Source organism: Bombyx mandarina, chromosome 12, assembly GCF_030267445.1.
Source record: "Bombyx mandarina strain Sakado chromosome 12, ASM3026744v2".
Classification (NCBI taxonomy): Eukaryota; Metazoa; Arthropoda; class Insecta; order Lepidoptera; family Bombycidae; genus Bombyx; species Bombyx mandarina.
In genome coordinates, this window is record NC_143219.1 from 10,301,684 (window position 1) to 10,313,238 (window position 11,555).

Below are 11,555 nucleotides of genomic sequence, written 5' to 3' on the forward strand. Positions count from 1 at the left end.
AATAAAACTGCCACTTCGTCTTTAATCCGCATGCGTCTTGGACATATTTGCCTTCCGGTACATCTGCATAAACTTGGCATAGTATCTAGTGCTGCCTGTGAATGTGGTGAGAGTTACTGCGATATGAATCATGTTTTCTTTTCCTGTCCTTTATATGACCACTCTTTCCTATATGAATCTCTAATATCTCTCTCTATTCCTCTTCCTTCTAATATTTACTTACTTCTTAGAGATAATAGACCCTGTGTATATAGTGCATTAAATAAATTTATTATAAATAACAAGATTAAATTGTAGTTTAATATTATTTGTTTTCTTTTCTTATATATATTTTTTAGATATGAAATTATTCTGATTTGTTTTTGTATAATTCCCGGTACGATTTAATTATTTTAATTCGCGTTATACGTTTCCCTCGCTTTGTTGACAAAATGTAAAATACTTGACACTGGCCAAATGCACGAATGGTGCCGAGCCAAAATTAAGAAGAAGAAGAAGAAGAAGACTTTTTGACAGCTGTCTAATTGAAAGTTTCTAGGCAATTGTGTTTACCTGCTAATACTGATTAATAAAGAAATCGAATTTAATCAATACCTTTACTGTAATATTTTGAACGCCTAAATATTAACATAATGGCTCCGAAAGCTGGCGGTGATGCTATTAAAGCAAATTCTTCAGTATATAAAGATAAAAGTAAACCTACAGACATCAGACTGAGCAACATAAATGCCGCAAAAGGTACGATACATCTGATATTTCAACCAGGATTTGTTTATTGAATCCGGCGAAAATGTACCACAAACTTTTTCTTTGCTTCCTTCTAGTTGAAAATTGTTTATATTTTGTTAACTTTTATATGTTTTTTTCTTTAATGTAATACAAAAAACTTTCTAAAACAACTCTTCTCACATACAATTTTACTCCGTTTTCTTTACAGTGATTATACGAATCGATTTAATTAATACATTATTCAAATCCAAGTATTCTATAAAGTTAAAGTACCTCTGATGTTGTATAATTTTTTCTTAACACTTTCCATTCAATCTTTGAAAGAAAAGCACTAATTTGAAATTGCAATGCAATGATTGTTTTTGGAATTGCTGAATTACAAACTTTGGAATGTTAGCATTGTTTCAGTGTATTAAAATTTGCTTTTGCTTTTGCTGTGTACTTGTTTTTTAAATGAGTATCAATTAATAAAATATTATTTAAGTTTTTTAAAACTAACTTTCCTTTTTTCAGCTGTTGCTGATGCCATCCGCACAAGCTTAGGGCCTCGTGGAATGGATAAGATGGTAAGTGTTTTAATGCTTGGAGTTCCATAAGAAAACAAAAGAAAGTTTCAAAAAAGAGCAATCACTCACTGCTTTGTTTGTCAATTAATTTTATAATAATTACAGATTCAAGCAGCCAATGGAGAAGTTACAATAACTAATGATGGAGCAACAATTTTGAAACAAATGAGTGTTATTCATCCAGCTGCAAAAATGGTCAGTGCATACATTGGTTTAAAACAGTAGTATTAAAGGTCTCATTGTCATAGGTGTCAAAATTTCAATGGGAATTCTGTAAAAAAAATTTGTAAATGGTTTCAAAGAGCTGAAAGGCATATATATATACTATATATGTTTTTAAGTAAACTCTTATTTTGCATTACTCTTTTAAAACTGCATACTGATGAAATGTTAATGTGTTTCTCTAATTTCCTGATATTAAATGACCACATCTTGTATTCGGGTTTAGTTGGTAGAATTATCTCGTGCTCAAGATATTGAAGCTGGTGATGGAACAACATCAGTAGTTGTTATTGCTGGTGCGTTGTTGGATTCTGCTGAGAAACTTCTTCAGAAAGGCATACATCCAACTGTAATTTCTGATGGTTTCCAAAAAGCCCTTCAATTGGCTTTACAGGTAAACATAATTTCAAATATCTAATCTAAAACATTAAAAAAATAAAAATTAAGTAGTTTTTAGACTTTAAAAATATATATATTCGAAAGTTCAAGTAGAGAGCATTGGCATCCGCAGTACATTTTAGTAACAAAAATGTAAATCAAACTTTTATAGGGTGGGTGCATGCTGTCAATAGTTATAAATATTTTATTGACAGTTTTGAGTAGATTATCTTCATTGATAATATCTTTAAAAAAACACCCCAAACTTTTAAAATTAACTTTATTTTTTATTTTTTAGGTTCTTTTTTCTATAAAAGCCTGTTTTGTAGTTTTTTTTAAACTAAATTTTATTTTTCACAGATTAGTTAAAGTAGCATTATGAATCATAAATTATTCAGTACATTCACACAAATACAACAATTTCCAATTTGCTAAGTGAAAAAAAGAAAGTGCTCAAATGAATTTGTTGTTTTGACTGCTGAAAGTAAATAACGGTAACCTAACTAGGGTTTTGAAGGGTCAAAATCACGATCAAAGATTCCGTTATATACATAATAACATACTCATGAAGCTAATAAAAGCGTACTAAGAATATATTTCAAACTTTGTGTTTTTACATTTCCTAAGGTGGTCGAAAATATGTCAACTCCAGTGGACTTGAATAATGAAGATGCTTTGCTCAAGGCAGCTGCAACATCACTAAATTCCAAAGTAGTTTCACAACACTCAACTATTTTGGCACCTATTGCAGTGCAAGCAATTCGAGCAGGTAGAGTTCATTTTTAAAAGTTATCTCAATTGATGAGAGTAGAGCTTAAACTCTATAAATGTAGCCATTCACTTCCTCTGATTAATTTCATCAGAACTGAAAGTAATATTTTGCCAAATATGAGGAACTTGTTATATAAATGTGAAAATTGTGTTAATATCCCATTCAATAAAAGTTTATAATTTCGTTTGTAATACTTAAAAGTTTTTAATTTAAATTTCTTTATTTCTGTTTACAACAGATATTGGTCTTATGTTATGAAAAAAGTCTGATAAATTATTTTGTGTTATTATCTAGAGAAAAACCACAGTACTGTGTTGTGTAAAGATTACCATAGTGGTTTATTTTATAAAAATATTTTTTTTGTTCTAGTAATGGAACCTATTGTTAGTGGTGTTGGTGCAAGAGTTGACCTCAGAGATGTGAAAGTCATTGAGCGTATAGGTGGAACTGTAGAAGATGCTGAGCTAATCCAAGGATTGGTCATTCCGCATCGTGCAGCCAATGTGAATGGCCCTCATCGCATTGAAAAGGCTAAAGTTGGTCTTATACAATTTTGCATTTCGCCTCCGAAAACTGATGTATGTATACATAGATATGTCAAAGACTACTTACTTATGTCAAATTTTTAAAAATGTTACATAATTTACATTTTATTTTAATCAGATGGACCACAATGTTATTGTATCAGATTATGCAGCAATGGATCGTGTGTTGAAGGAAGAACGCCAATATATTTTGAATATTGTAAAACAGATCAAAAAAGCTGGTTGTAATGTACTTTTAGTTCAAAAATCTATATTAAGGTGAGTTCATCGAGATGTTATAAACCTTTCTTCTCAAGTTTTGAATTAGGATTAGTCTGCTATTATGAAATTCTCACCATAATATTTACCATGTTGTTATTGCACTATATGGATAGATGTCACCTTTTTAAATAAGTCTTCACTTCACTTGAACATATCAACATCATGGTGGTAGTATCTATCTGTGCGAGAGGTAATATAGGTGAATGCTCTTGCATCTACTTTGGCATTCTTGCATTTTGGTTTTGATAATTAATACTATTGCCACAAATATAAAGACAGATACAAAAATAAGAATGCACCAATTTATCTTTCAAGATGAGGACAGAGAACACAATTTTTAAACAGTAACTTATGAACAAAAAATGTCATGTTCATCTTCATCAAACAGTATCTTATATAATTATTTTTTTCAGAGATGCCCTGAGTGACTTGGCTGTACATTTCTTAGACAAAATTAAAACAATGGTCATTAAAGATATTGAACGTGAAGACATTGAATTTGTTTGCAAAACCTTAGGATGCAGGCCAATTGCTTCTTTGGATCATTTTACAGCTGAAAATTTAGTCAATGTTGATTTGGTTGAAGAAATAAATGAACCCGGTGGAAAATACATAAAGGTAAATCAAGGTGGTTAAAGGTGGCCTTTGCTTTAAATATCTTTTCTCAAATATATTTTAATTTTAATCAACTTTGCTCTAACTAAATTTTAAAGGGAAATAGGTTTTGTAATAATTTACACAATTCATTGGTCTTGGAAAGGTCAAGGCCAAACTTCAATGCAGTTGATAATAGATGAGTGATAGAGACATGTGTATCCAGTCTTGTCCACTTAAAAAAATATAAATATTGATAATGCAATAATATATTATACTATTTGCAAAGAAAAAACCAACCATTTCAAAACTACCTTAAAAATGTTTTCTAATTTTATCTTCAACCATCAGAGAATATTACCATGAAACTCAAATACATTAATTTTAGTAGTTTATAATAAAAGTAGTTGGTATAAGGAGCCACTAATGATGTTGCGAAACAGCTACCCTTTTAGATCGAGAAATCAGTGGAGGAAAACCTCCTCTTTTGAAGTCGGCTAAAAAGCGTGATTTTCGTACCTTAAATAGCTCCTTACATTCTATTATTCAAAAACATTTTCACCTTCTACGTAAATGAAGTCACGGGTAAAATTTAGCGTTATCCCAAAGTAACTATTCCACGCGGACGAAGTCGCGGGAATAATCAAATTTATATATAATAGAACTTTTAAGTAAATTAGTTATTTTTGCAACTTATTGACTATAAAAAACTGCTGCATTAAAAAACAGACATTTTCAAGAAACTGAACCGGCACTGTCATGGCCTAAACTCTAAAGGATCATGCCTGGTAAATTCGTATTGAACGATGATTGTGCCCGTGTTTATTCCCAAAAATTATAATTCGCATAATTACGGATGCTCTTGCGACCTCTTATGAGCCTGAAAGAGTAGGTACCACCACGACAATGCCTATATTTTCCATGAAGTAGCAAAAGTTTCAGTATGAAGGATGAGCTATCTATGGTATTGCAATGTGGCGTGTGTGTGTATGTGGCTGGTCTGGCAGTCTGGTTGTAGTGTTAACCGCGGAAACTCGTCTACTCCGACTGAGTGCTGACCCGGGGTGGAGATCGGACATCGGTTGTCTAGAGTGCAGAGGAGTCGTTTGATGCGGTGGGTCCCTAAAAATATACTTGCGCCCGCATCTGCAGATTCTCAAGTCCCGCATACACCGCGCGCCCCCTAGGTGTGGGGACCTCGTAAGAGGTTCGGATAATGGCGCGAGAAAAAAAAAGTGTATGGGCTAACATTGAGCGTGACAGTCACCGATATGTTTAAATAGGATAAGGTTAACCACTAGGTTAATTATTAAATTAAGTCATTTAAATTTTTAGGTATCTAAACAGATTAAAGTCGAATTTAAATTTGTCATTACAGTCGTGGGTTGCCTTCAAGGCAATCGAATACAGTTCAAGAAGCATATTATATTATAATATTTTCGTGCAGATGACGGGTTGCGGTCAGGGCGGTCGCACAGTGAGCGTATTGGTTCGCGGATCGAGTGGCGCCGTGGTGGCAGAGGCAGCGCGATCTCTTCACGACGCCTTATGTGCCGTGCGCTGTGTGGCGCGCCGCCCTGCATTGTTGGCCGGCGGTGGCGCTCCCGAGGCTGCAGCGGCGGCCAGTCTCGCGCGTGCTTCTCTAGCAGCACCCGGAGCCGATCACTATTGTCTACGTGCCTACGCCGATGCTCTCGAAGTCATACCCTCCACGCTTGCCGAGAATGCAGGTACCAAGAACAATTACACTCATCAATACCCTACTTGATCAAGAATAATATCTTAAAGTGATTCATGTAGTTAAAAATTGAGCGTATCAAAAGAACCACCAAGTTTGATATAATTTTAACCTGCACGTTTATAGTGTAGTATAATGTTACCTGCGCCTTTTTGAACTATTAAAAATTACCATATTTATCCATATAATATCATTACTGTGTGAAAAAAGATAAAATGTGAAGTAATGCTTACTGAAATTGAAACAATAAAAATAAAAACTTAATAATATAGTTCATCAAATACAGTAAACCCAAAATGAATTTAAACCAATCATATTATATACGTACAACTTAGTATATGAACATATTATAATGTGTTTGTTGTTGCAAAATACCCTTTTATATAGTACAAGTCTACATTATTATCATTGAAATATTAGAAGAAAAAGGGTGCGTGTACTTATGTACGCGCGTAAGAAGTTATACTTTATTTTTATTAAATTTATTTCTTTTTTTTTAATTTAAATTTTAATCAATTTGAAAAAAAATCGATTAATCAACATCCTCAAACACGCATTGGACATCCCTTTTCTTGACATCGTATAAATTCGGTAATTCTCGGTACGGTTCGGAAAGTTCACTTGCGGCTATATTCAGACTCGCCAAGTTACGTCGGTCGTATTGTAATGAGCAATTTATGGGCAACTTCATTTCTGTTAATTTTGTGTCACTGTGCGCGCGCATCGTAAAATTTCACTCATAAATTTTTCATAACGCGCCTAAAGAAATATAACTTCAACAAGAATCAAGTCTTATTGTATAAAAAGAATGTAATGAAATAATGATTTTGTTTTAGGTTTGAACCCAATTGAGACCGTAACTGAGCTACGAGCCGCTCACGCTGCTGGTGCTGGCGGTGGCGCCGGTGTCAACGTACGCCGCGGACGAGTTACAGATATGCGCACGGAGCATGTGCTGCAACCGCTTCATGTTACAGCTTCCGCGCTCGCACTTGCAACCGAAACTGTGCGTGCTATACTCAAAATTGACGACATTGTGAGTATATTACTATAGTAGTGTTTAATGAATATAGACTTCTAAACAACTGTCTGGGCTTTGAGAGACTATTTACTTTAGTCCACGAACATTTAAAAACTCTTCATCGAAAACGGTGTCGCCATCCACCTTTAAAGAGTTGTCATTGCACTCATGTCCAGTTGGTGGTACCAAAATATAAAGTCTGACAAGATGTCCTATTGCCTATTATTATTGGGATTGGTGGAAAAAGTAGAGGAAGTTACATAGGAACGTAATATGAAGATAAATTGCTAATGGGTGATGGGGAAGAAGCAGTAGGAACTTCAGAGAGAGGAATATTATTATTCTCATCAATTATAATTATTGTGTAACCACCTGCTCTTAAGATTCAATGAAAATTCAAGTTCCCATTATAGTACTAAAAAATTGATGGATATTTACAAATCACCAGAAGTGTTAATTAAATATATTTTATTTAAGTATAATGTACAATACTAAGAAATATTTATTTCATCAAACTTAACTTCTTAATGTTTTAATATTACAGATAAATACGATGAATTAGCCAGAAAGGTGAAGACGGGGAAATGTATTTTAACAAAGTATTAATCTTTGCTAATCCACAACATAATAATTTTAACTTAGCTTGATATTTAAGTAGTCATTATGAAGTAACACACCAATCTGCCACCAATAAAATGAAGCATGAGAAGATATTTCTAAGATATTCAGCAAGATACGATGTGATCCACCAATGTTGGCGACGCATAAACGTCCAGCAGGGTGTCATCTATCGAAAAGCACGTATTTATCGCATAGTAGGTGAATAAATCCATCTTACTCATCTACTGAGTGGGAAATATTAGTTTGTCTAATCATGTAGTTAGGAACGTCGTAGGCGATTGGCTACCGGTAATCCACAAAGATGTCCTTTTCTGGGCAACTGTGCTTCTATTATTGGATAAATAGTATTATTTCGCATTTTCAAATAGCAAGTAAACAATAAAATTTTAAACCCTTTTCAATTGATTATTTACATTAAGTATGATGCAGTTTGTTTCAAATTTCTTTCTTTAGTTCTTTACTTATAATTCACATGTACATGCTACATAATTTATTAGGCCATTAATAAATACTTAAAAATAAAATTCTGAAAATTAATGGTTTTTTTATTTCTTTATTATCTTTTCAAGTTCTAAATGTAAGAAAAAAATTAAATTTAATCAGTGATGTCAGACTACTCGAAGTGCATGACACAAGGAGTATGTTTCTAATATTATAGCCCTTGAAAGAAGTATTTATATATTGTCGATCACGTTAAAAATAACTTGCTGGACACTTCTACTCAAATAGGAAGCTGCAACGTGATCCGTTATTACATATATCTCCGGGCTTTAATCTCTAACAATAGCAAATGCATTAACGAAATTAAAAGGCTGGTGGCTGTCGGGAGATCGGCAATGGACGAGCTGTGGTAAGTGCGGAGAAATAGAATCATAAAAGAACACAAACATTAGGTGTTGAATACTAATCTTCTCCATACTTTTATAACCTGCTTAAGATGTGGGTAAGATGTGTGTAATATTCATTTTTACAATAAGTAATTATAACATAACATTTTTACAATATTGAAATGCCCGGAGCGAGCAACTCATTCCCACTCTGTGCAATCTTCTAGGAAGAATTTCGATGCTCTGGAGATTTGGTGCTAGAGAAAACATTTGGGAGTTCATGGACCGAGTTTCGTACAAACATCTGAATACTACAAGGACAAGGGTTCAAGCAGAATTGGAATGGTGGGTTTTTTCGAACACGTTTCGCGGCGTGATAACCGGTCCATAGAACGCTTCGTCGTGCTGGGAACCATGAACAGCACAAGACCGCGCGGGAGGTCGCGATTGCGGTGGACTAAATCAGAGCTGCTGTGAGAATTCCTCTAAATGAATGCAGCAGCAGATCTTGACCACTCTGTCAAGAGTGAAACAGTTAAGAAGAAATTAAGTATTTTTATTTACATTATCTTTGGTAAGGATGTATTTGATTAGCAGCTTTGATATTGGTTTTGATAGCTGAAGGTGCCTTAGGAAGAGTAGAAGGCGCAGGACCGAGTTGTGGAGCCGGGCCTCGAGCTGGTCCCATTCCAGCTGCCCCTTGACCAACCATATTCGCCATACCTGGTCGTAGCCCTTTTCCCGTTCCTACTGCCGTTACTAAAGCATGCGTGTCAGCAATGTTGTGTGTTGGTTGCATACCTTAAAAAATCCACAAAACATATAACATATAAAGTAAAACTTCAAATAATTATACCTATAGAAAAAACTGTAACTATACTTGAGACCTTAGAACTTATATCTCAAGGTGGGTGGCGCATTTACGTTGTGGATGTCTATGGGCTCCAGTAACCACTTGACACCAGGTGGGCTGTGAGCTCGTCCACCCATCTAAGCAATAAATAAATAAAAAAACTTCATTAAACTGAAAAATAAAACATAAAATATATATTAAAACATAACCATCCAGTTAACTGTCTCTAGCTGTTCTACTATGGTGTGATTCAGTTCTCCTAAGTCAGTTCTAATTTTTCAATGAAAAAACTTATCATCATACCTGTTTAAGTGGTGGGCAAAAAACTGTCTTTTCTGTGGATATTCACCAATGACTGGGGTCTAGAACTGTCTGAGTAGCGGAGTGTATCCTGAGTCACTGACGTTTATAAGTATTTCTGTTATGAAGAAAACAGGCATGCCAGTTTGAAGTATAAGATGCCTGCCTGCCATACAATTGAGACTTCGGCCCTATGTTTTGGGTCAGGTCAAATAAGATAAACATGTGTGTCTAAATTTTATTCAAGATAAATTGCTTTTCACTACAGTGACCCATATCTTTTTTCAACATCTAGAAGTTAAAAATGGACTACATAATGTGAATGAAATGTTTATTAAAATCTGTCAAGTGTTTAGGTAATTAGGATAATTTTCTATTGTAACTTTTACTAACCTGTAGATCTCATTGACTCTCCTTCCCAGTCTTCACGGCCTTTGGATATAATTTCCCAAACGTGACTGACAACTTTAGTGAATTGAGCAATGTGTTTCTGGAATATAAAATTATTATAATCCATACATCATCCATCATCAATCCATCTATATAAATGTAGGTAACACCTACACAACATTACATGAGAAAGTGAGCTTGTTATAATTTCATGTCCTAAGTACTCAACTTGATTATCATGCTAATTTTGCAGACAAATCTTGATTATATAAAAGAACTTATTATACATAGTTTAATAGAATTGAATGATGATATGATTGCAATGATACTGAATGATGACCATGACCACCATGACAAGTGATACGACAAAAAAAAAAGAATTGATACATACTTCAACCAAATATCTCAAAGCAAGAGGTTGATTTAACTTTGTGATATCTATGGGTCCCAGCCACTATATTTCAAGTGAGCTGTGGGTTTATTCACTCAACAGTGCATTACATGTTTTAACCCCAAATATATCTATTTTTTTACCGTTTACAATGAAAACTAATTTAGATTGCGAAGTCTACAAAGAATGTCATAAAAAATTAACCCAAATAGATATAATGGATATTTTTCCTAGTGGTACATTCAACCTTATGCTTCTTTAAATGTTTCTGTTATTTAAAATTAAATGTTAATTATTGTCTATACCTGTGCTGTATCATAGCTTAAAGTACTAGCTTTATGATTAAATTGCTGGAGACGCTGTTCAGCCTGGGGTTCAGGTTTGGTACGAAGTAAATCTGGAACTAAATCATGAGTGCAAGCTGGAACTCTGCCTTCTGTCAAATGAGCCAGTGTTTCATCACGTTCGCAACTTAATTGAAGTGGTAAAACAATTCTAGACCGCAATGAAGCTGCTTGTTCGGCTTGGAGAATTTTACTGAGGCCAGTCAGCTGAAAATAAAGAGTTAATAAAATTTAACTAAATAACACATGATCTTTGAAGTGAAAAGCTTATGTACTAATGCACTTAAATCTGAAAACAAGTCTCAAAATGGGATAATAATAAATATCAGTGACCACGCTAACCAGGTTACATCAAGTGAGTTTTGAACTCGTCAGTTTTTGTTTCACTGTTTTTTTCAATAATATATTAATTATCTTTCCTACTTCAAGTTGAAATCCATCTCTGTAGACTTGTTGACTATTCACACACTATTTATGCTATGCATTTCAACATACAATTGCACTTACGTGACCAGATAAAATCGCGTAATTATCTAGAAAAGTTGGCCAATTTATTGTCTCGTATTCCGTTTCTAGTTTATTTATCAATGCTTGTATTGCAGTTTTTAAATCATTTACTCTATTTAAAATCGCAACTATTGTAGCTTCTAGTTGCTTTTCTTCTCGCTGCTGCATATTCATTGTTGTAAATGGTAGGTACACAATTGTAACTTTTTAATTCTCTTTGTTAGATTTTAATAAGGTTTAGGTACCGTACCTTTCCTAGCTATTAAATAACCGTTAGGGACTAAGGGTATATAAGTAACATATCTGAAAATGGTACTTAAGGTACCGTACGGCACATATTTTAGGTGATAAATATTTAATATTTAGCTCTTTGATTCAAAGTTTTTTTTTTATTTGGGATTTTATGATCTGGTAACTAAGACTTTTAAGTCATGTCTTATTGTAATTTATATTCATATTTTTATGAAAAATGTTAATATGGAGTGAAATGAAATGA

At 33.7% G+C, this 11,555-nt stretch overlaps 2 protein-coding genes across 2 annotated transcripts; one reads left to right on the forward strand and one right to left on the reverse strand.

The window, feature by feature from the left end:
- Window positions 1-485: 485 nt before the first annotated feature.
- On the forward strand, window positions 486-7,984 carry CCT4 (chaperonin containing TCP1 subunit 4). The gene is made up of 11 exons (XM_028176624.2): window positions 486-738; window positions 1,243-1,295; window positions 1,401-1,490; window positions 1,744-1,911; window positions 2,523-2,664; window positions 3,037-3,245; window positions 3,331-3,470; window positions 3,887-4,091; window positions 5,515-5,797; window positions 6,642-6,841; window positions 7,371-7,984. Exons 1-11 carry the CDS (start codon window positions 633-635, stop codon window positions 7,386-7,388), a joined length of 1,614 nt encoding a protein of 537 aa, XP_028032425.1. The 5' UTR covers window positions 486-632; the 3' UTR covers window positions 7,389-7,984.
- Window positions 7,985-8,813: 829 nt separating this feature from the next.
- Window positions 8,814-11,404, reverse strand: MED8 (mediator complex subunit 8). Its single transcript, XM_028176625.2, has 4 exons — window positions 11,060-11,404; window positions 10,514-10,759; window positions 9,821-9,917; window positions 8,814-9,075 (listed from the first exon to the last, which is right to left on the reverse strand). Exons 1-4 carry the CDS (start codon window positions 11,231-11,233, stop codon window positions 8,840-8,842), a joined length of 753 nt encoding a protein of 250 aa, XP_028032426.1. The 5' UTR covers window positions 11,234-11,404; the 3' UTR covers window positions 8,814-8,839.
- Between the last annotated feature and the right edge of the window lie 151 nt (window positions 11,405-11,555).